Source organism: Chelonia mydas, chromosome 1 (genome assembly GCF_015237465.2).
Source record: "Chelonia mydas isolate rCheMyd1 chromosome 1, rCheMyd1.pri.v2, whole genome shotgun sequence".
NCBI classification, from domain to species: domain Eukaryota; kingdom Metazoa; phylum Chordata; order Testudines; family Cheloniidae; genus Chelonia; species Chelonia mydas.
Window position 1 is genome coordinate 163,050,158 of NC_057849.1, and position 24,254 is coordinate 163,074,411.

General features: G+C 45.2%; 1 protein-coding gene across 2 annotated transcripts in view; it reads left to right on the forward strand.

Annotated features, from left to right (window-relative positions):
- Positions 1 to 1,402: 1,402 nt before the first annotated feature.
- Positions 1,403 to 24,254, forward strand: part of SCAF4 (SR-related CTD associated factor 4) — an 81,088-nt gene continuing 58,236 nt past the window's right edge. The window contains exon 1 of one of the 2 annotated variants that reach the window (XM_037905235.2): positions 1,403 to 1,782. In XM_037905235.2, the coding sequence (XP_037761163.1) occupies positions 1,753 to 1,782 (30 nt within the window). In that variant the 5' untranslated portion in view covers positions 1,403 to 1,752. The remainder of the gene's footprint in view (positions 1,783 to 24,254) is intronic. The other variant, XM_037905228.2, reaches the window with a different exon arrangement.

A 24,254-nucleotide genomic window follows, 5' to 3' on the forward strand; every position in this document is an offset into this window, starting at 1 on the left:
CCTGACCCCAACACCTGTAGTTGGGTTCTACAGGGTTTGGCACTGATTGCAAGCTTCTAGCATCCTGTTTTGATTTGAAAACTTCAAGAAAGGGGAATCTACCATTTCCCTTGATAGTTTGTTCTCATTTTTAATCACCTTTCCCTTTGCCCTATGCCTTTCAAACGTACATTCCACTTTCATGCCACACCTGCTGAATCTGTAGATGAACTACTATCCCTCAAGGTCTGTACAGAGAAGGTGGGTGAGGTAATAACTTTTACTGGACCAACGTCTGTTGATGAAAGAGACAAGCTTTTGGCCTTACACAGATCTCTTCTTCAGATGTGGGAAAGGTTTGTACAGTCAGGGTATGACCTTACAATTCAAAAGAGCAATGGGTATGCAAGGGTCTCAGAGAATCACTACTGCTCAACCAAGCATTCAAAAATCACAGGTCAGTCCCTCCACCCCCAAATGATGAGATTAATTATTTTAACTCATGATTTTTAAGCCAATGTTGGGTTCTATTTATTTTCCTTTTGGTTTCCGAGCTTTTAGAGTGCTCCAAGTCAGCTTTTCTCTTCAACTCTGAGAGCTAGAAAGTTGCTTCAAGAAAGAAAGCTGAGATTCTCCTGTAATCCACTGACTCTTAGTGCTGGGGTTTTAAGAAAACACCATATATCATGGCACTCACAATAAAATCATGATAGTTAGCAACACCAGAGCATCATGATGAAAAAAAGAGACTCCATTAAGAAGAATACTGTGGGGCAGGAAGAACATCCCACTGTCTCTCTGAATAAACTCTGACTTCTCCAATACTCTGGCATCACATACTTTGCTTGGTAACCCTACAAAGACATCCAACAGAAAGTCACAACGATTCCTCAAAGACTTACATCGCTATTGAATCACAGCCTTTGCTGACTATGTACTCATCATGACTTGGGACACAAAACGGGCCTCCAGCCTAATTTGTGAAGCCCAAAACGTACAAATCTCTCTCTGTGACCCTGGGCACTTTGCTCACCTTACTCACAGCCCCCTGCCGTATTTGGAGGTATTGCCATGCACGCCTCCAGCCCAGCCCCAGCGGTTCCCCAAATGCTAAACCCATTGGCCAGTATTCATCTGGGTAGCCACCCTCCTCGGGGCACTTGCCAGTCTCTGGACACCGGGGCCAGCTGCAGGCACAAGCAGAGCACCTTGTGCCTTCGGGAGCGCGGAGGCCAATGCTGGCCCTTCTTGCACAGGGGCTCCCTCCTCCCTTTGCTGGGCGGGGGGGAAGAGCTCTCTCCCCTTCCCTTGGGCTAGGTGAACCTCACCCCTTCCTCCACCTGGCAAACACCCCGCCCTGTGTGCGGGCAGGAGGGGGAGGGGAAGAGAAGCGATAGATTTATCTCGCCTCGCCCCGCCCCTTTCCCCCTCTCCCCGGGGGCGGGGCCGTTGCTGACATGGCGGGGCTCGAGATAGTAACAGGGGAGGGGGGTCGGTCACGTGGCGTCCTCGCAACCGCGCCGCGCGCGCGCGCGCGCCCTCTCTCCTGTGGGTGGCGCGGGGCCGGGAGGCCTAAGCGATCCCAGGGTGCTGTGCGCGGCGCGGGCTCCCTCCGCCATCCCGCTGGGAGAGACGGTCTGTGCGGAGCCCGGCCAGCGAGACGCCGCCTGCGCGCAGAGCTCCGCCGCCGAACGGACATGTTAGCGCGGAGCCCCTGAGCGGGACCGAGCCTCCCGCCTCCCGCCGCGGGCACCCGCACCAGCCGCCGCCAACATGGAGGCCGTGAACGCCTTCAACCAGGAGGTGGGAGCCGGGGAGGGCGGGGGGAGGCCGGGCCGGGCCGGGCCGGGCCGGGCCGGGCCGGGCCGGGCGGGGGGAGGCCGGGCCGGGCCGGGCCCGGCGGCCAGGGATCGGTTCTGGGGGTCACGAAGCCGCTATCGCGGCCGCCTGCCCCGCTGCTTCCTGCCCCGGGGCGAGGGAGAGCCGAGGCCCGGCCCAGCAGAGGCCTCCGCGGAGGCCCAGGTAGCGGCCGGCCTGCGGCCTCCCCTCGCTCCCGAGGCTGTTCGGGCCCCCTGGGTCTGACGGAGGCCGGGCGGCCCAGCGCTCCCCCGCCCCAGGAGCGGCCAGCGCCGCGTTCCTTCGGGTGACGCCGGGGGATCCCCGCCCCCTCCCTGCCGCCCGCCCAGCGCGCGGGCCGCCCGGGAGCTGGGGCGCGCGGCCGGGCCCTCGCGCCCAGGCGTTACCCCGGGCGCGCTGCGCTGCGCCCCGCGGGGGCCGGGTGGTTCACAGCCGGGGCGCCTCCTTCCCTGCCAGGGCTGGGGGAGGAAGCGACCACGTGAACGCGCGGCAGATAGCACGGGCTGGGCAGCAGCAAACGAAGGGGCTGCCCGCGATCAAACAGGAACTTCTCCGTGTGCGGGTACGGAGCAGCGTGTGGGGAAAGGGTCAGGTGACAAGCCCCGAAACGAAGCATGTGGCGGGTGGGGAGAGGTTGGGACCAGTCTCCTTTCATGAGGCATGGAAGGCCCTTGTGCCATCTCCGTCACTCTTTTCTTTCGGCTGCTGCTGGTTGTTGCAACTCTGCCTGATCTGAAAACTCTCTAGCTGGGCAATAATATACCAGCGATTGTGTCTTCCAGATTGGACATCAAAATATGCCAGATCCTGATGTCTAAAGTTTTTATTCCCAACTAAATTTAAAATGAATGTGTAGTTGGAGCTAACTTTAAATAAAAGTTTTGGTGCATAGGATGTTCTTGCAAATCATTCTAGGACTACACAAGGTGTTAATTGTAGTGTGTGTTCATTGCAAGTAACCTGCTAAATGTAAGCACATCTTTAATGTAAGGTTTCCAAGACTTATTCCAGAATGTTTAATGCATTTTGAAGGTTAGTGTGCTGTGAATGGTTGCTGAACAGAAACAGGAAAAATGGCAGACTGCTCTCGTGTGACAAAGTCATGCTGTGTAAAGTTCATTCCTTGCATCTGCATGTCAGTTGCACTAGACTAGAGTATCAGTATGAACACAATTACATACCTACTTATCCTCTATGAAATAACTGACTTTGTATTTTTCTCTGTATAGTATGATTTTTCTATTCCATTTTGAAATGATACAGATAACTCCATAGCTAAGGAGTGAATTTTGAGTGTGAGTTTTAACCAGCACTTTTCATTTAAATTGACACGTTTCTTATTTTGACACAATTGACAGTTTGATGGCTCTCCATTTTCCACGTTTCAGGCAAGTGGTGGTGTTTTTAAACAGAAATCTACTAAGTTATATTAATTGGGGTTAGATTGCACATATTTTGTGCTTTCTATTCTTATTAGCATGTAGGACAGAAATCACCTTTACCTAGCCAAATATCAGTGGAGATACTAGCAATGCTTGCCACTTCATTCATCTCATTATATTGCTTCCTTGTACGGCATAACTTTACTGATATTGGACAAAATGCCATTCACACAACTATACAAATTTTATTTGCTGACCCAAATGATTTAGGTATATGTGTTAATTTAGATAACCATCAGTATCTCTTGATATTTTAAGTAATCTCATTCTGATGTATTCAAAATGGGTATGTCTTAAATAGCACATCTGGGTGCCCAAGAAATAATAAATGTATGATGCCTGACTCTGTCAATATTTTACTTCTGGATACAGAATCAAAAAGAGTACATGAAATTCTAGTAACTCTGCAGAATTTCAGTTTGATAACTTATGTGAAGATGAAATTGTATTAAAACATGTACCCAGTTGAGATTTTAATATGATTTCCCTCACAAATGGCTTATTCTCTATGGTTCCAATTCTGCAGTCACTTGTGCATTTGCTTAACTTTATGCTCAATGGGATTTACTCATCTGTTCAGTTCAACATTTAGTTTCCTGGCTTTCTTTTGATGCCCACAAGAAATTAGTTTATATATTTGAAAACTAAATAAAAAACTCAGCTCTTAATCCATTCTCTGAACTTCGCAGTTTGACCTTTCCTCTGTATCTGTATTTGGATTGTATACTCATTTGGGAAAACACTAAATTTTCTACAGCAGTAAGCGCATCGTTCGTGCTAAACAAACAATTATTATGCCTACTATATTTTTACTCATATTTTGAGCACATATTGCCAACTGGTGGTATTTGGTAGCCCTGTAATGTAGTGTATTACCCGTCAGGTAACTAGTTTGAACCAGGTACTCCTGAAACAATGAACTAGATTTGTGAATTTTGTTAAAGTATACAGTTATGTAGTTAAATATATAGTGAGCATAACTAATGGGTAACATGTTGAGGTGCAAAATCCTACTAACACATTTCTTGAGAAAACCAGTATACCAAAAAGATGACCTTGACACCCATGTGAGAAAAGCATGTAATGTTTCTTTTCCAGTGTTCGCTTTGGTTATATTTTGGTTTGGCAGTGTACGTTTAGCTTTGCTAAGTTAACTAATTTTTTTTTCAAATTCGAATTGTAAAAAATTAGGGACCGGTAGTGCTTATTATAGGCCTCTGCACAATAAGGCTATGTCTGCACTAGAAATGCTGCAGTGGCACTGCTGTAGCACTTCAGAGTAGACACGTGCTACACCAACAGGAGAGGTTCTTTTGTCGCTGTAGTTAATCCACCTCTCCAAGAAGCAGCACTAGATTGATGGAAGAATTCTTCCATTGACCTAGCACTGTCTACACAGGGAGTTAAGTCGGCTTAATTATGTCACTCCGAGTGACGTAGCTGGGTCGACCTGACTTTTTAGTGTAGACTTGGCCTAAGCTTCTGTGTTCAGCTTTGCCAATGGAAGTAATATAAGAGCCAACAGACTGATAATTGTGCATGGTTATAATTTTATGATTATGTTAAGAACCAAGCGGTGTCATCACTCACTTCTACATGTGACTTAGGGTGGTGATAAAGACACTGTACCCAAAGTCAGTAACACCCCCCAAAAATGAAGAGAATGGATATTCGGGTGGGCATTTCGTCTTTGTCTACAACTGTAGCTCAGTTCTTTATTATTGATGCATGGGCAGTTGACCAGACAATTGAATTTTTGATCTAGCATAGCAATCTTATACTAATGACAGATCTCATTTTGCAGTGTCAGTATACCTCTATCTTTTTCTCCCAATCTTTTACCTAGTCACTCACCTGTTATCAGCTAGCATTATTTCCTTACATGAAGAGAGCAATATTATAGCATAATGCTAGTTCTGCTATAATTAAGGTTAGAACAGTTTTCTGTTTAAAGCCTGACTCTTCTAAATGCTCTAAAATCCACATGGTTACTTGGATTGCCTTGTAATATGGTTTGCTTTGTGGTGATACAGAGTAGAGTAAGTGATCCAGATTTGGGGTAATTTGATCATGGGGGATACTGAGATACAATCCCTTCCCCTCCCCTCCCCCCCCCCCCAAAAAAACAAACAAACAAACAAACAGCTTTTCTTAAGGTTGATGGAGTATGCCAACATATTTTTGTTCAGAGTCAGGGAACTGATCGTGCCCAAAATGGTCTCCATTGCAGGACATGTACTTCAGCTATTGCAGGGCATCTACTGCTCCTTGAGGGGAGCAAACTGAAAACAGTAGCAAGAGAGTTCAGCTCTCTAGTTAGGCACATGCCTAACATTCAGGCTTACTGGCTGGCAAGTTTTCACTACAGCTGGGTAGCTAAAGCGGATATGCAGTAGCCATTGAGCCAGACCTACACCCAGCTATGTGAGTTCAAGTCTGACCTAGAGCAAAAATCTGAAAAAGGTTGTAGGCCTGTTGCTAAAGTGTGTCTGTCAGGTGTGTTTGGCAAAATGTATTGAACCAGAAAATAAATTATGCATGCAAATGCTTACTGGGATGGTAGTGGGGTTTGGGAGCGGAGGAGTGGGAGGGATAGGGAAGAGGGGTTTGGAGCTGCATTGAGGGTGGCAGGGGGTCAGACACTGGGAGTGGTGACATGGAGGTAGGTGGCACAGCAAGAGTGAGGGTTTAGGGTTGGGGAGGTGCGGCGTATCGATGCTTTACAATTAAGATTGAGATGATTGTTTGAGTGCTATAAAATCCACATATGTACTTGCATTGGCTTGACTTTTCCTGTGCTTCATGGGGGTGTGAGGTGGAGATAGTGAATCAAATTGGGGTCTGAAGTTCTAATGGCTCGATGGGATAACAAGCGGAGGGTGAGCTGGAAATGGTGGAGGGGGTATATGTTGCAGGGGTGTTATCCATCTCCGCCCCCGACACACATCAATTTTCTCACAGGTCCTTAAGGTTACTGTAACCACTATGTAATAAAACTCAACTTTGGGGGGCAAATAACATGCAAGACTTCTTTCACTGGCCCTTTTAGCAGTTACACACTCCAAACTTTTTAGAGCATGACTATTATTCCCATTCCACAATAACAAAGTGGTAGGGGGTGGGGCCTTAGGAATCACATATCAACTGTGAGGTGTGATGAAAAGAGGGGACTGGAGTCTGAGACTCAGAGAATCTAGGCTTTGTTCCCAGTTTTGTCACTGGGCCTGCTGGGTGATGTTGGCCAAGTCATGTCATTTCTCTGTGTGTCAGTTTCCCCATCTGTACAATGGGGATAATGACATTACCCTACTTGGTAAAGTGGTGTTGAGATTTACTGATGAAAAGTGCCATGTAAGAACTAGGTACTATCTTTACCTGGCCACAGTAGCATCCCCACAGAAAACCTACATGATAAATACAATTGCCTAAATGACCATCAACTCTTAGCAATGACACATCTGTCTGTTTTTCTTTCTGTTGAAAAAAATTAGAAAATTCACTGGCAAAAAACTCAATTAACTTAGTTAAGATTGCCCAGTGATATATTGTTCCTTTCAAGAAGGTAAAGTTCAGTAAAACTCAAACATGTGAAAACCAAGTATTTCAAACTCAGACTTCTGAAAAGCAGGATGTAAGTAAGGAATACACCAACACAACTTTAACTCTCCCCTCCTTTGTGCTGGCAGTAGGTACTGGGAACTATCTGTATGCATTTCAGCTGCATTCACTGTGTTAGGTGTAGCTGTACTGAATGGTGGAGGGATTAATTGGAGTAGTTTGGAAGAGCTGTGATTGTGATATGAGGATCTGGAGGGCTGTGCCCTCATAGTAGGGTGTCAGTGCAAAGGAGAGAGATGCATGTATACCCTGAGAGATCCAATATTCCTCCTTTCAGTATTGAGTCATGTATGTTCTGTCAGTAGCAGGGCACGGGCTGATGGGAGATGAGTGTGATCTGTGGGCTTAATGAAAGGAATGTTAGATGGCATCTTGTGTATAAGGGTGAAGAGGTTATAGATTTTAGCAGATGAAGTGTTCTTTCTGTGGGGTAGGCTGTGTCTAAATGTAGAGCAGACGTAGGTAGCTCCTGTTAGGTACCGTGCAAAAGAGAATGCATGAATGTGTTATGGGCATATTGGGGCATCGCTCAGAGAGAGCAGAGTTCAGGTTACATAGGTGTGTGCCTAAACTCTGTGTTTCCCACTTTTGAAAAGTTTGAGTTTGAAGTACCTTATTGCTTTATTTTCTGGTTTAGAAGTTTGTTTTGCTGAACTTGGACTTGCTGAACAGGCATGATATACCACCAGGCAACCTTAGTTCCACATTGACAAAGTTTTTGTCAGTGATTTATGTCTGCGTTCAAGGTTTTAAACTTGGTACAGAAACGTGGGTTTCTTGTGTTCTGTTCCCCCAAGTCCATAGTAAGAGAATTCTCTGAGAGATCCTGCACAGTATTTCCCCAGCTAGTGCAGTGGTTTATGGAAACTGATGCAGTCCTAGTTATTTTATATGTATGGAAGAGCAGGAGAGGCACAGTTGCCAATCTAATGCTAGGACGAAAGACTAACATTGCTGTTCCTCTCTCCTGGCCATTTTGGTTCACAAGGCAATTGAAGCTCATGCCTTTGTTGCTCCTGCAGAAAGCATGTTTCCCATGTCTGCAGGGGCAATAGAGTGAAACAGACTAGGGGTTTGTCTACACTGCATCTCAGTGCAGACTATAGGGGTGTGAATTGCAGAGTACACCAAAGAGTATCTTAATGTGACCTAAAAGAAAAGGAGTACTTGTGGCACCTTAGAGACTAACCAATTTATTTGAGCATAAGCTCCGATGAAGTGAGCTGTAGCTCACAAAAGCTTATGCTCAAATAAATTGGTTAGTCTCTAAGGTGCCACAAGTACTCCTTTTCTTTTTGCGAATACAGACTAACATGGCTGCTACTCTGAAACCTGTCATTAATGTGACCTAGATACCTTTTAGTTTGCGGCAGTAGCATCCACATGGTGCAGTTAGAGCGCAACTCTGGTGCACTCTGCCGTTCATGGCCCTATAGTCCTGTATTATGGCACTGTATAGGCATAGCCTGGGATCATGCTGGTGCTACTCTCCAGATAGCCGTACGGGTTATTCTGAGTGCATAAGCAGGAGCAGCAATGTACATTGAGGGGAGAGGGGTGTATGGGAAGAGGAGTAGAATATATGTGCACAGTTCGAAGGGTATGGTAGTTGCAGTACATCAGAATTTTGGATTCAGCTTGGTCCTTCATTTACTGTATTACCAGGACTGAAATTATTTCAGCAGTAAATTCATCCATAGGGGTAAGGAAGGTGCTTTGCATTGCTTTAGTGGCAACTGCAGAGCAACTGAAGGAGCAGTATCAGTGTGATCCTGAAGGATCCCATTTCCCTCTGAACAAGAGATAGAGAACAAGAAAGGTTGAGAATCCTGTCAGAGGCTAGCAGAAGTAAAAAATGGGGAAGTGAAGAGAAGCAACCTTCAAGGAGAGTAGGAGTCTTACGAAGGGAGAAATAAATTAATAAATTGATCTTAGGAGGCAGATAATGTTTCAGGTTTTGAGCTACTGAACTAAGTAGCTCAGACCAAAACTAAATAGTCTCCCACATACTTTTTCATTTCCATTTGAAAGTGTTTATAAAGATGTTTGCCCCAAATGAACTCCTAACTTTGTAAGTTTATCCTTCTAGTCAGCAGGAATACTTTAGTGGACTATGTCTCATGTATGCTAGACTGCCCTTGGTTTACCTCTGGACAGATTAGACTGTGGCTTCATCTTCCAAAGAATCAGTTTATGATGGTCTCTTACCCTTGGCAGCAGCTAGTAGTTGCTAAGCTTCACAGCTCACATATCAGAGGCTGATACTAATGATGGATCCTCTGAGCCACAGCCCAAGGGCAGAAATTTTGTAGGAATTCCAACATTTCTCTTTTCTCAGTAGCTCTGGGGATTTGTGGCAGGTAGACTCTGGACCCATTCATTTTTTATGTTTGTCTCTAGCTAGACCTTCTCAGTCTGATAATCCAATAGTATTACTGGTACTTTGTTAGCATAAATATTTTGTTATTTTCTTCTTTCTTTCCTTCCTCCTCCATCCCTTCCTGCAAATACTGAGTTAATTTTGCATAGGCATATGAGCAGATACCTAAAATTGTATTTGAATAACCTATAATTTTGTCATTGTAAAATATTTCTAACTGTAATTCAGATGTATTCAACACACTTGTAGAAAAAAATCTGTTCTTGGATTCCTTATGTGCTAATTTTTATGAAGACTTCTTATTTATATGTTTAGAACAAGACTATGCAAGCAGTCAAGAAAGCAACAGCATAGTACTGTATAGGAACACATACTTTCTTTAATGTCTCAGCACCTGATAAGATGTAATGTAGTAGGTTGATTTTTATTACTAAAGGTAAAGATTTTTCAGAGGTGCTCAACGCCTATATTGCTTTTTGGCTTCAGTGGAGTTGTGTGTGCTCAGTTCCTCTGAAAGTCAGGCCCTGGCTGTGTATGTAGAAGGACACTCTTCTTAGTCTTAGGATATGTCTACACTACGAAATTAGGTCGATTTTATAAAAGTCGATTTTTAGAAATTGATTTTATACAGTCTATTGTTTATGTCCCCACTAAGCGCATTAAGTTGCAGAGTGGGTCCTCAATACCGTGGCTAGCTATCCCACAGTTCCCGCAGTCTCCACTGCCCGTTGGCGTTCTGGGTTAACCTCCCAATGCCTGATGGGGCAAAAACATTGTTGCGGGTGGTTTTGGGTACATGTCGTCAGTCGCCCTTCCCTCCCTCTGTGAAAGCAACGGCAGACAATCGTTTTGCGCCTTTTTTCCTGAGTTACCCGTGCAGATGCCATACCCCAGCAAGCATGGAGCCCGCTCAGCTCACCGCTGCTGTTGTGAGCATTGTAAACACCTCGCACATTATCCTGGAGTATGTGCAGAACCGGGCTAGGAGATGCCAGCACGAGGATCATTGTGTTGAGGACATAGACACAGATGTTCCTGAAAGCACGGGCTGTGGCAATTGGGACATCATGGCAACAGTGGGGTTGTTGATACAGTGGAACGCCGATTCTGGGCCCGGCAAACAAGCACAGACTGGTGGGACCACATAGCGTTGCAGGTATGGGATGAGTCACAGTGGCTGCGAAACTTTCGCATGTGTAAGGCCACTTTCCTTGAACTTTGTGAGTTGCTTTCCCCCTCCCTCAAGCACAGGAATACCAAGATAAGAGCTGCCCTGACAGTCGAGAAGTGAGTGGCGATAGCCCTGTGGAAGCTTGCAACGCCTGACTGCTACCGATCAGTCGGGAATCAGTTTGGAGTGGGCAAGTCTACTGTAGGGACTGCTGTGATCCAAGTAGCCAGTGCAATCACTGATGATCTGCTATCAAGGGTAGTGACTCTAGGAAATGTGCAGGTCCTAGTAGATGGCTTTGCTGCAATGGGGTTCCCTAACTGTGGTGGGGCAATAGACGGAACGCATATCCCCATCTTGGCTCCGGATCACCTTGCCAACCAATACGTAAACCGCAAGGGGTACTTCTCAGTGGTGTGCAAGCACTGGTGGATCACAAGGGATGTTTCACTGACATCAACGTGGGATGGCCAGGAAAGGTGCATGACGTTCGCATCTTTAGGAACTCTGGGCTGTTCGAGCAGTTGCAAGAAGGGACTTACTTCCCAGACCAGAAAATTACCATTGGAGATGTTGAAATGCCAATAGTTATCCTTGGGGACCCAGCCTACCCCTTGCTCCCATGGCTCATGAAGCCATACACAGGCAGTCTGGACAGTAGAAAGGAGCAATTCAACTATAGCCTGAGCAAGTGCAGAATGGTGGTAGAATGTGCCTTTGGACATTTAAAAGTTCGCTGGCGCTGTTTGCTGACTAGGTTAGACCTCAGCGCAACCAGCATTCCCATTGTTATTGCTGCTTTCTATGTGCTCCATAATATCTATGAGAGTAAGGGGGAGACTTTTATGGCAAGGTGGGAGGTTGAAGCAAATCACCTGGCAGCCGATTTTGAGCAGCCAGACACCAGGGCGATTAGAAGAGCACAGCCAGGCACGCTGTACATCAGAGAGGCTTTGAAAACCAGTTTCATGACAGGCCAGGCTACAGTGTGACAGTTGAGTGTGTTTCTCCTTGCTACAGACCTGCCCCTTTGTTGATTTTAATTGCCTGTAAGCCAACCACCCTCCCCCCCTTCGATCACAGCTGCAAAGGAAATAAAGTAACTATTGTTTTGAAACCATGCATTCTTTCTTTATTAATTAAAAAAAAAAAAAGTGAGAACTGACGGTAGCCCGGGTGGAGTGGGGTGCAGGAGGAGGGAAGGACAGGGCCACCTTGCTTATTGTAGCCACACTACAAATAAAAATTGTTTGAATGATAGCCTTCTGTTGCTTGGGCCATCCTCTGGAGGGGAGTGGCTAGGTGCCCGAAGTCTCCCGTGGCTCCTCCCCCCCCCGTGTTCTTGGGTGTCTGGGTGAGGAGTATATGGAACTTGGGGAGGAGGGCAGTCAGTTATACAATGGATGCAGTCGGGGGCTGTGCTCTTGTTGGCTTTCCTCCAGCTCCAACAGACGCTTCATCATGTCCGTTTGCTCCCCCATTAGCCTCAGCATCGCCTCCTGCCTCTGCTCTTTGCGCTCACTTAATGCTTTCTTGGCCTCTGCCACTGAATGCCTCCATGTATTAAGCTGTGCCCTATCAGTGCGGGAGATCTGCATGAGCTCGGAAAACATGTCATTGTGACTGTGTTTTTTTCACCTTCTAATCTGCGATAACCTCGGACAGAGATGATAGGGGGAGCATAGAAACATTTGCACCTGGGGGGAGATAAAAAGGGAGAGTAAAATTTAAGATGATACATTTCTGAGAACAAAAGGGAGACTCTTTCACAGTGAATCAGGCAATTCGTAGCAGACAGCACATGTGCTTTAGCTACAAGGTCGCATTTTGTGTTTTATGTTGAGCGCCTGCCTGTATGGTGACACATCACACGTGGCTGGGCAACAGAATTCGGTTTCCAGGCAGCCATGGTAAGCCTTTTGGTACGCGTGGTTGGCTTCTTACGCCTTCATAACATGTGGGAATGGTTTCAGACTGCAGCGCCATCCTTTCCTATAGCAAGCAATGCTGGTTGGGCTTCACATTTAAAAGGAGGGGTTGCGGTTTTCAGGTGCATATGCAGCACATACCTCCCCCCAGCTGCCGCGTGGCTATTCTCTGAGATGAGCCCTTCACCCCTCCCCCCTGCCGATTCTCCAGGATGATCCCTTTTAGCCAAGTGCAAAAAACCCAGCATGAACAGAGTCCTTTTACTGTTCCCTTACAAAAATTCCCCTATTTCAACCAGGTGACCATGAGTGATCTCATTCTCCTGAGGCTAACAGAGAAAGGTATAGACCAAATGTTGCTTGAATGCGACCAAAACCCAGGACCATTCGCTGCCATGCTTTGTGCTGCAGTGATTCCAGACTACTTGCTACTGGCTTGGCGTGGTAAAGTGTCCTTCTGTGCAGGATGAAATAAGACAGCCCTCCCCAGAAACCTTTTGCAAAGGCTTTCAGAGTACCTCCAGGAGAGCTTCATGGAGATGTCCCTGGAGGATTGCAGCTCCACCCCAGGCACGTTAACAGACTTTTCCAGTAGCTGTACTGGCTGTGAATGCATCCCAATTCTTCAGGGCAAATCAGACATTAAACACTATTGTTTTTAAACCCTGTACTGTAGTTAAAAATGTGCACTCACCAGAGCTGCCTTCTCTGGCTTGAGGGTTGGGGATCCCGCCTTGGGAGGATATTGGCTCCAGGGTGATGAAAAGGTCCTGGCTGCTGGGGAGAACGGATTCACCACTTGCCTGCTGCTCCTCCTCATCCACAAAATCCTCCTCCCTGTTGCGTGAGACTCCCCCTTGCAGGTGTCCATGGACAGTGGTGGGGTAGTGGTAGGGTCCCCCCCCAAGAATGCCATGCAGCTGATCATAGAAGTGTCATGTATGGGGCTCTGACCTGGAGCAACCATTTGCTTCCTTTGTCTTTTGGTAGGCTTGTCTGAGCTCCTTAACTTTCATGCGACACTGCTGTGTGTCCCTGTTGTAGCCTCTGTCCACCATGCCGTGTGCGATTTTGGCATATATGTTTGTATTTCTTCTTTTTGATTAGAGTTTGGCCTGCACAAATTCTTCTCCCCGTACAGCACTCGGATCCAGTGTCTCCCTTTTGGTCCATGCTGGGGCTCGTTTGCTATTCTGGGGGGACTGCATGGTCACCTCTGCTGCTGAGCTCGCCACGCTGACCAAACAGGAAATGAAATTCAGAATTTCGTGTGTACCTGGCTAGTGCATCAGAGTTCAAAGTGCTGTCCAGAGCGGTCACATTGGAGCACTCTGGGACAGCTCCGGGAGGCCAATGCTGTTGAATTGCGTCTGCAGTACCCCAAATTCGATCCAGCAAGGTTGATTTTAGTGCTACTCCTCTCACCGGGGAGGAGTACAGAAGTCGATTTTAAGAGCCCTTTAGGTCGACGGAACGGGGTTGGTTGTGTAGATGCAGTCATTTTAAAATCGACCTAACGCAGCTAAATTCGACCTAACCCCATAGTGTAGACAAGAGCTTAATGCCAGATGCCCAGTTTTCAGCATTTGCTGTTGGCCAATTAAGTAACTGATGTTGATGTGAAGAACTATTAACTCAGAAGTTTGAGACTTGTCACATCAGACACAGATCTCTTTTTCTGAAAAGTGGGTAATTGTTTGAGCTCCTTAAAGCAGTTTGCAAACCTTCACAGCTTCATGTTTGTGTGCCATGGTATTTAATATGGGTGGAAGCTACTGAACCTGAACAGGGTTCTGTTCAATAGTATTGCAAAATGTATATTTCTCACATTTGGTATTTCCCAGAAGATATAGATATATGTGGTACTTGTATTTTTTAAAGATCATGCCCAGCCCAAAATATTTTTTTTTTCTTGTTTTTGCAGACTTCAGTTTAAAAACGTTCATTGTTTACCACTATCCTTTGCCCTAACTTCATATGGGGATATTTGGTATTTCTACCTCTGTTGTTCCTTGTCAAAATATAAAAAAAGTGGACTAGCTTTATCATTGTTTCTGGAATTGCCCCCCACTTCCTTGCTCTTTGATATTCGGTTGTAGTTGATGTACTCGTCTGTGTGGGGAAGACCGCTTTCAAAGTCTGCTTCATTATATGTCCTTCATGAGTTGCCTTAAAATAAAACTTCTTTGTGCTAGAGAAGGTGATTTGGAATTTGTGGGTAAGTGGCAGTATACATGGACTATGGAAGACCTGCTTTTGGAGAAATTTTTTTCAGCATGTTTGTTGGAAAACTTAGACTCATTTAGGAACATTCTTTGATAGTCTGCTGAAGATATCTATATGTTGGACTGTTTTCTCTTGGCCCTAAACAAGTCTTGAAAAAAATCACCAGAAACTTAGTAGCCAGTAGTGAATATCAAAGTGGGGGTGGAGGGTTCAAAGGCAATATCCTGTTGACAAAGGCCAGCTGCTGGTGTTTAAGGCCTTGTCTACACTGCAGAATTGTCAACAAAAGTTATGCCGCTTTAATTAAACCGCTGTCGCTTGTCCACACTATGCTCCTTATGTCGGCAGAGCACATCCACACTAGCAGCTCTTAGAATCATAGAACTGGAAGGGACCTTGAGAGGTCATCTAGTCCAGTCCCCTGCACTCATGGCAGGGCCAAGTATTATCTAGACCAGGGATCAGCAACCTTTGGCACATGGCTATCAGGCAGATCCGCCAGCGAGCCGGGACCATTTGTTTACCTGCAGCTCCCACTGGCCACGGTTCACTGTTCCATGACAGTGGGGACTGCGGGAATCACTGGCTGCCATTGTAGCGTCCGCAGGTAAACAAACTGTCCTGGCTGATCCCTGATCTAGACCATCCCTTACTGGTGTTTGTCCAAGCCGCTCTTTAAAATCCCCAATGATGGAGATTCTACAGTCTCCCTAGGCAATTTATTCCAGTGCTTAACCATTCTGACAGGAAGTTTTTTCTAATGTCCAACCCAAACTGCCCTTGCTGCAATTTAAGCCCATTGCTGCTTGTCCTATCCAGAGGTTAAAAAGAACAATTTTTCTCCGTCCTCCTTGTAACAACCTTTTTATGTACTTGAAAACTGTTAACATGTTCCCTCTCAGTCTTCTCTTCTCCAGACTAAACAAACCCAGTTTTTTCAATCTTTCCTCATAGGTTACGTTTTCTAGACCTTTAATCATTTTTGTTGCTCTTCTCTGGACCTACTCCAATTTGTCCACATCTTTCTTGAAATGTGGTGCCCAGAACTGGACACAATACTCCAGTTGATGCCTAATCAGCGCAGAGTAGAGTGGAAGAATTACTTCTCGTGTCTTGCTTACAGTACTCCTATTAATACATCCCAGAATGATGTTTGCTTTTTTTTGCAACAGCATTACTGTTGACTCATTTTGCTTGTGATCCACTATGAACCCCAGATCCCTTTCCGCAGTACTCCTTCCTAGGCAGTCATTTCCCATTTTTATGTGTGCAACTGATTGTTCCTTCTTAAGTGGAATACTTTGCATTTTTCCTTACTGAATTTCATGCTGTTTTCTTCAGACCATTTCTCCAATTCGTCCAGGTCATTTTGAGTTTTAATCCTGTCCTCCAAGGCACTTGCAATCCCTCCCAGCTTGGTATCGTCTACAGACTTTGTAAGTGTACTTTCTGTGCCATTATCTAAATCATCGATGAAGATATTGAACAGAACCGGACCCAGAACTGATCCCTGCGGGACCCCACTTGTTATGCCCTTCCAGTATGACCGTGAACCATTGATAACTACTCCCTGGGAACGATTTTCCAACCAGTTATGCACCCACCTTATAGTAGCTCTATCTAGGTTGTATTTCCTTAGTTTGTTTATGAGAAGGTCATGTAAGACAGTATCGAAAGCCTTACTAAAGTCAAGATATACCCCATCTACCGCTTCCCCCATCTACGAGGCTTGTTAAGCTGTCAAAGAAAGCTATCAGGTTGGTTTGACACAATTTGTTCTTGACAAATCTATGCTGACTGTTATCTTATTATCTTCTAGATGTTTGCAAATTGATTGCTTAATTATTTGCTTCATTATCTTTCCAGGTACAGAAGTTAAGCTGACTGGTCTGTAATTCCCCGGGTTGTCCTTATTTCCCTTTTTATGGATGGGCACTATATTTGCCCTTTTTCAGTCTTCTGGAATGTCTCACGTCTTCCATGACTTTTCAAAGATAATTGCGAATGGCTCAGATATCTCCTCAGTCGGCTCCTTGAGTATTCTAGGATGCATTTCATCAGGCCCTGGTGATCTGAAGACATCTAACTTGTCTACCTAATTTTTGACTTGTTCTTTCCCTATTTTAGACTCTGATCCTACCTCATTTTCACTGGCATTTACTATGTTAGACGTCCAATCACCACCAACCTTCTTGCTGAAAACCGAAAGAAAGAAGTAATTAAGGACCTCTGCCATTTCCACATTTTCTGTTTTTGTCTTTTCCCCCCTCATTGAGTAACAGGCCTACTCTGGTCTTCTGGTCCTTGGTCTTCCTCTTGCTTCTAATGTATTTGTAGAATATTTTCTTGTTTCCTTTTATTCCCTACCTAGTTTGATCTCTTTGTGTGTGTTGGCTTTTCTGATTTTGTCCCTACATACTTGTGGTGTTTGTTATATTCATTCTTTGTAATTTGACCAAGTTTCCACTTTTTGTAGGACTCTTTTGAGTTTTAGATCATTGAAGATCTCCTGGTTAAGCCAGGTTGGTCTCTTGCCATACTTCCTATTTTTCCTGTGCAGTGGGATAGTTTGCTCTTGTGCCCTTAATAATGTCTCTTTGAAAAACTACCAGCGTCTTCGGTTGTTTTTGCTCTTAGACTTGCTTCCCATGGGATTTTATCTACCAGCTCCCTGAGTTTGTGAAAGTCTGTGTTCTTGAAATCCATTGTCTTTATTGTGCTCTTCTCCCTCCTACCATTCCTTAGAATCATGAACTCTACCATTTCATGATCACTCTCATCTAAGTTGCCTTCCACTTTCAAATTCTCAACCAGTTCCTCCCTATTTGTCAAAATCAAATCTAGAACACCCTCCCCCCAGTAGCTTTCTTCACCTTCTGAAATAAAAAATTGTTTCCAATACATTCCAAGAACTTGTTGGATAATCTGTGGCCTGCTATGTTGTTTTCCCAACAGATGTCTGGGTAGTTGAAGTCCTCCATCACCAAGTCCTGTGCTTTGGATGATTTTGTTAGCTGTTTAAGAAAAGCATCATCCACCTCTTCTTTCTAGTTTGGTGGTCTCTCGTAGACCCCTACCATGACAGCACCCTTGTTTTTTACCCCTTTTATCCTTACCCAGAGACTTTCAGCACGTCTGTCTCCTATTTCTATCTCAACCTCAGTCCAAGTGTATACATTTTTTAATACATAAGGCAACACCTCCTCCCTTTTTCTCCTGCCTGTTCTTCCTGAGTAAGCTGTATCCTTCTATACCAATATTCCAGGCATGAGTACTATCCCACCAAGTCTCCAGGATGCCAGCTATGTCATAGTTGTGTTTATTTACTAGCATTTCGAGTTCTTCCTGCTTATTCCCCATACTTCTCACATTAGTATACAGACATCTAAGATAACTGATTTGATTTCCCCCCTCCCCTTTCTGTCTTGTCTCTCCCTTATTTATGTTTTAACAGCCCATGCTCCCCCCATTCTGACCCTTCTCTCAGGTCTCCATGTTTTTGACTTACTTGTGGGCTTTGGTCACCTGCCCCTTTTGAACCTAGTTTAAAGCCCTCCTCACTATGTTAGCCAGTCTGTAGCCAAATATGCTCTTCTCTTCTTCGATAGGTGGACCCCATCTCTGCTTAGCAGTCCTTCTTCCTGGAACAGCATCCCGTGGTCAAGGAAGCTGAAGCCCTCCTGGCGACACCATCCTTGCAGCTAGGCATTCACCTCCAGGATGCATCTGTCTCTGCTGAGGCCCCTACCCTTGACTGGAAGGACTGGAGAGAACACCACCTGCGGTCCCAACTCCCTCACCCTTACTCCCAGAGCCCTGTAGTCACTTCTGATCTGCTGAGGGTCATACCTCGCAGTATCATTAGTGCCCACAAGGAGTAGCAGCATGGGGTAGTAGTCGGAGGGCTGGATGATCCTGGACAATCCCTCCATAACATCTCTGATACGGGCCCCTGGCAGGCAGCATATCTCCTGGGATGCCATGTGATCCTCCCAGCCTTGGGGGTACATGGCTTCTCCTCTTCAACCTTTGGAGGTGATTCCTCATCACTCGTTGCCAGGGCAGCATAAGGGTTCTCCATCACTATAGTGGGTGGGTTGGGAGTAGGAGTGGAGCACTGCCTGCTGCCAGAAGTAACCAGTAGCCAGTGTCCTCCCTGTACCAGAGCCTTATCCTCCTCCCCTGGTGGCATGACATCAGTCCTCGCTAGCTAGATAGCGACTCCAGCCTTGGAAGTCTCCATATGAATACTGTCAATGAATTCCTCATATGCACGGATGCTCAGCCTACCCACCTCCTGTAGCTCTTCCACCTGCTTGCTGAGAGATTCCACCAGCAGGCACCTCTCACACTGGATGGTCCCCCCAGCCTGGCTTTCTGAGAGTGGGAAATGCAGGCCACAGTCTGAAAATCCACACCAGGATCTGGGTAGAGGCATGCATGGTTAGGTTCTCTGTCTGGATACAGGCACAGGTGGAAGAGACAGGAGCAGTGTTGGCACTGGCGACGCGGCCCTTCCTAACCATAATGATTATATTATGACTCCCTCTCTCCCCTTGGTCGCTTAGCCTCTGGCTTTTAAGGCCTTCCCTCCAACGTCAGCCCTACCTCCTCGTTAATCATATAGAGGGAGGGTGATTACAAGGCTGATCAAGGATGCTTAAGGGAACAAAGGCTCAAACTGTCCCCAAACACACAATCTCATTTGACCCAGTTGACCATGTAACTGAAATAACCTGAAAGAAAAAGAAAAACACACACAGCCAAACAAACTCACTCACTCCAAGGTTAGCACTCACACCTTGTTCGTTCAGCAGGGGGATCTCCTTCACCCTCTCTCAAACTCCCCTGTTCGCTAGCATCGCTTTTGCATCATCACAGAGAGCAGTGCTTTGTGGGTAGCTATCCCACTGTGCAGCTGGCCACAGGGTGCTTTGGGAAGGGTTTGCAATGCCTTATGGGGCAGGTACAGCGTCACATAATGCAGGGTTCTCAGTCATGTTTCTATGGGCATCCTACTAGATTGTGAGCTGCTTTTCAACTGAAGGTGGGTGGGTGTGTTGGGGGAAGAGACAGAAACAAAGTGGGTGTGTTGGTATGCTGTCTCTTTAAGTTCAGACAGCAGCTTGAGCAGTCTCTCCACCCACCATCCCTCCCCCCAGCAGCAGCCCGTACTGCCCGCCTGCTGGTGAGAGCAATGTTCCACATTAATGGTTCTGATTCTTCCTAGTTCTAATAATAATAGCCCACCTTAATTGATTAGTCTCATTAGAGTTGGTATGGCAACACCCATTTTTTCATGTTCTCTGTATATATCTCTCTTCCTACTGTATTTTCCACTGCATGCATCTGATGAAGTGGGCTTTAGCCCACGAAAGCTTATGCCCAAATAAATTTGTTAGTCTCTAAGGTGCCACAAGTACTCCTCATATATTTTAAACACACTGAAATCAGCAGAATTCAGGAGCCGGTGTATAATACCTCAATCCTCCATGGTCTTCAGGCTGACAATATCCCTTTGAAAATAAAGTAGCTTCATTTTACTTCTGTCTTCACCTTGACCTTTTTTTTCCCTCCAACATCCTAGATGACGGGGGTATTTTTTTGTTACTCAGTTCCCTCCCCAGTGCCTCAACTTAATTCTAGTGTGGCTTTGATTTGCCAAACTGAGTATCTGTGGCTCCAAGCAAACATGCTGAGAGGAGAATTTGGCTCCACCTCTCATTTCTTTAGTCTATGAGGTCAGTAGCTGTGGATGGGGTTGGGAAACAGCTATGAAACCTAAAGTGTGATCCACATAGAATATGATTGGTTCCACTGCAGAGTGAGGAAGGAGGAAAATCTACTGTTTTAGGTACAGTTGCCTGGGGGAGAGGATTGTAGGGAAAGATCCCTGTTCTGAGGTAGTCAATTTAAAGTACAGTAACTCCTCACTTAAAGTCGTCCCGGTTAAGTTGTTTCGTTGTTACGTTGCTGATCAATTAGGGAACATGCTTGTTTAAAGTTGTGCAATGCTCCCTTATAACGTTGTTTGGCAGCCGCCTGCTTTGTCCACTGCAGGAAGAGCAGCCTGTTGGAGCTAGATGGTGGGGGCTTGGAACCAGGGTGGACCAGCAGCCCCCCTGTCAGCTCCGCACTCCCCCAAGTTCCCTGTACAGCAGTTGCCCAGCAGGCTATCAATTGCCGGCAGTTCAGCTGTCCCTCCCCCCACTGCCATGTGCTGCTCCTGCCCTCTGCCTTGGAGCTGCTCCCCGAGCCTCCTGCTTGCTGTGTGGGGGTGGCGGGGAGGGGGGTAATGTCAGGGTGTCCCCCTCCCCCTTGGTCCTGCACCCTGCTTACCCCATCTCCATAGAGCAGGGGGACACAGGACAGGGCTCAGGACGGAGGGAGCTTTCTGGCTGCAGCTGTGGTCTCAGCTTGCTGATTAACTTAACAAGGCAGTGTACTTAAGAGTGGGTCAGCATACTTAAAGGGGAAATGTGCATCACACACACACTCTGTCTCTGTCGACCATGCTATCTCCCCTCCCTCCATTCCTGCTGCCTTTTAGAGTGTGAGGCTACATTAACAACGAGTTAACCCCATGAGGCCTCAGCCAATTGCTAGTTCATCATTTAGCAGAAAGGCATTCCCTGGGAAATATCCCACCCTCTGACTCCTCCACCTCAACCAAGCCATCATTGCTGTGTACAGTATTAAATTGTTTGTTTAAAACTTATTGTGTGTGTGTGTGTGTGTATATGTATATAAATATATAGTCTTGTCTGGCAAAAAAAAAATTTCCCTGGAACATAACCCCCCCCATTTACATTAATTCTTTTGGGGAAATTGGATTCACTTAACATCGTTTCGCTTAAAGTCGCATTTTTCAGGAACATAACTACAACGTTAAGTGAGGAGTTGCTGTACTCTCTAAAGCTTTAAAGTGATGTCTTTTTGGCTAATTGTATCAAATATGCATTGCCATAAAAATAAAAACTGAAGTTTTTACGTGGTTATCCAAGTGCTGTTTCTTAAACTGATTAAGATGTTGAATTTTTAAGACACTTTTCAAATTGAGAAATTTGACATTTTTTGTAGGTAATTTTATTGGAATAATGCTCTTCTCTACTGATTTGTGACAATATAGCTTTTCTGCATGTACCCTGATTTGGGTTCAACTTATATAACAAAAGATCCAAAGTCTAGTGGGACATTCCCACTCACATATATGGAAAGGACATAAACCTTACTGTAACACATCTGTGTTGTAACAGTGAGATTTTGCTCCAAAACAAATTTAAAGGGATACTAACAAGGTTGGTAAACACACAATTTGATTTTTTTTCCTTTAAAACGTGGTTTTGCCACATTTTTATTTAACTTCCACAGTTTAGCAATCACAATGAACTCTAAAATTGCAAATCACCATGTTTATTTTAATGGGGTATGTGAAAATTATTAGGGAAGGAAACAGATTTTAGTTTATTCCATCCCAATGGCTAGTTACAAATTGTAAGTGCAGTTTTTTTTTTTTAAATAGCTTGTCTTCATTAATTTAGACTTGCATTTAAATTTGATCCATATCTTTCCACCCCAACTTTCCCCATGTATGCACTTTCAGAATCCCCTTTGGGAATATTGCTTTTGGTGTCCTCATCACTTTCACTCTGTTCGTGCTGTTGTGGCTTGGGACGTGCTGTCCGCAGCAACACAGGCAGTATTCCCAAGTCCTCTGCCCAGCCCTGCTTTTCTCAAGGCCCTTCTTCATTTTTCTTTCTTTCTCATGGATTATTTTACTAGGCCTCAATTCCTGCTTCTCTTGCTTCTCAGATAATGGCCCCTTGTTACCAACTCCTACTTCATATACTGCTTCATATTTGGTTTCCCACTTCCTACCCGCTGTGTGCTTGCCTGCTTCTTGGATCCTTCTCTGGTTCCTAGCTGTATCACATCAGTCTCTAGAAGCAGTCTCCTGATCTTTGGTACTGGCTCCTGCTTCCTCTTGGGTCCATGGCTACCTTCTGCACTCCCAGAGTTCTTTGTTCTTTGTTTTTTTATTACACTCCTGAAATAATCGCTGTTCCTGAGGACAGTGTCTTGATACAGACTTCTTTTGCACTCATGATGGGAGGCTGGTTGCTTTCTCGGCTGGAACAACTCCTCCTTGGTCTGTGGGAAGAAAGAGGTGGCTCCTTGAAACAACACTGGCTCCTTGTACTCCTTTTTTTTTTCCTTCTGTCAGCCTCCCGGCCACAGCTGCCTCAAGGGAGTAGAATCTGCTCTTAGTGTTATACCAGGAAGGGCAGGTGTGAGGATCACAGTTTAGAAATCTCCATGCTAATGGTTACTTTCTTTCAATATTTTCATGTTAAAATTCAGGAGAATTAGTGTTGGCATTCTCTTTGTTCACCTGACAGTGACTTCAAAGAAGGAATGTGTAATAATTTCGCAAAAAAGAGAATGAGCTTCAAAATAATAAAGGGAAGGAACATATTCATTGTGTGACGCTAACTAGCAGGTGACATGAAATGTTTAGTTAGCCATACTAATCCTTCCCGGCAGCCAGAGATGGATGCTCGCTTGGAGTGTATCTGGCTTTAACCAGTCAACATTTCAAACCAACAATCTGGAGCTGGAATTTGCCATGTGTGGAAGGGTCATCCAAACTCCTGGGTTAAAAATTATCTGGCTCAAAGGGTTGATGATAACACAGAGAGAATGGATTCAACAGCTGTATGTGGTGGCTGGCTCTTCTACTAGCTCCTGAAGGAAGATACTGTTGAAAGAAAATAGATTCCTAGTCCAGAAAGTAGTTAAGGAAACAAACATGTACTTGTTTGTTCTTCCTGTATTTAGTTACTGACAATGTTGGGTTTTTTTGTTTTGGTAGCTATGCTGAAAGCTTGGTAGTTGTTTTTTGTGCCTGCAAGTATTTAGTCTATAATTTTGTTAGTTATTTAACTAAACCTATTTACTTTTGTTTTTTCTTTCCCTCAGTAATTGGAAAGAGAGGAGAAATCTGTCAGCCTCTTAAATCAGGGCTATTAAACATCTTACCGGGATCTCAGACTTTAACAATTATACTAGAAAAAAGGGCTAATATGGTGGCTACAATTCTATTTTGGATTAAACTGTCCAAAAGAGAATTCTCCTTGTTCCTTTGTTGTGTTTGTCTAATGGGTTCTTATTGGAGATGATGATCCTGATATCAGGCCTTTTTAACTGATATTTCCTAGGTCCTGATTCCTGTATTACACAGCCCTGAGGAATAGAATCATTTGTATAATAGCTCATTTATTTTCTTTCTTTTTTAAATATAGCTGTATTTTTTACCTTGAACTCTCCCATGTGTATAGGATATTTTGAGACTTGCAGGTTTTTTGATTACAGAAATCATGTCAATTTCATACTGTTGCCATAGTAAGCAGCAACTTAAGGGCCTGTCTTCATTGCCACATAGTTCAGACTAAGCGGATGTGACTAGCAGGGCACACCAGAGTGCTGTGCTATAATTCCTCTGTGTGGATGCTGCAGATGTGAACTTGCAGGCTCTGAGTTTGGACATCCAACCTCAAGACAGTATAAGTTTGCGTACAGATGGGGGAGTTAAGTGCAGCACTTTGGTGTGCTCTGATATTCATATCCCCTTAGTCTGAACTCTGGGATACTGT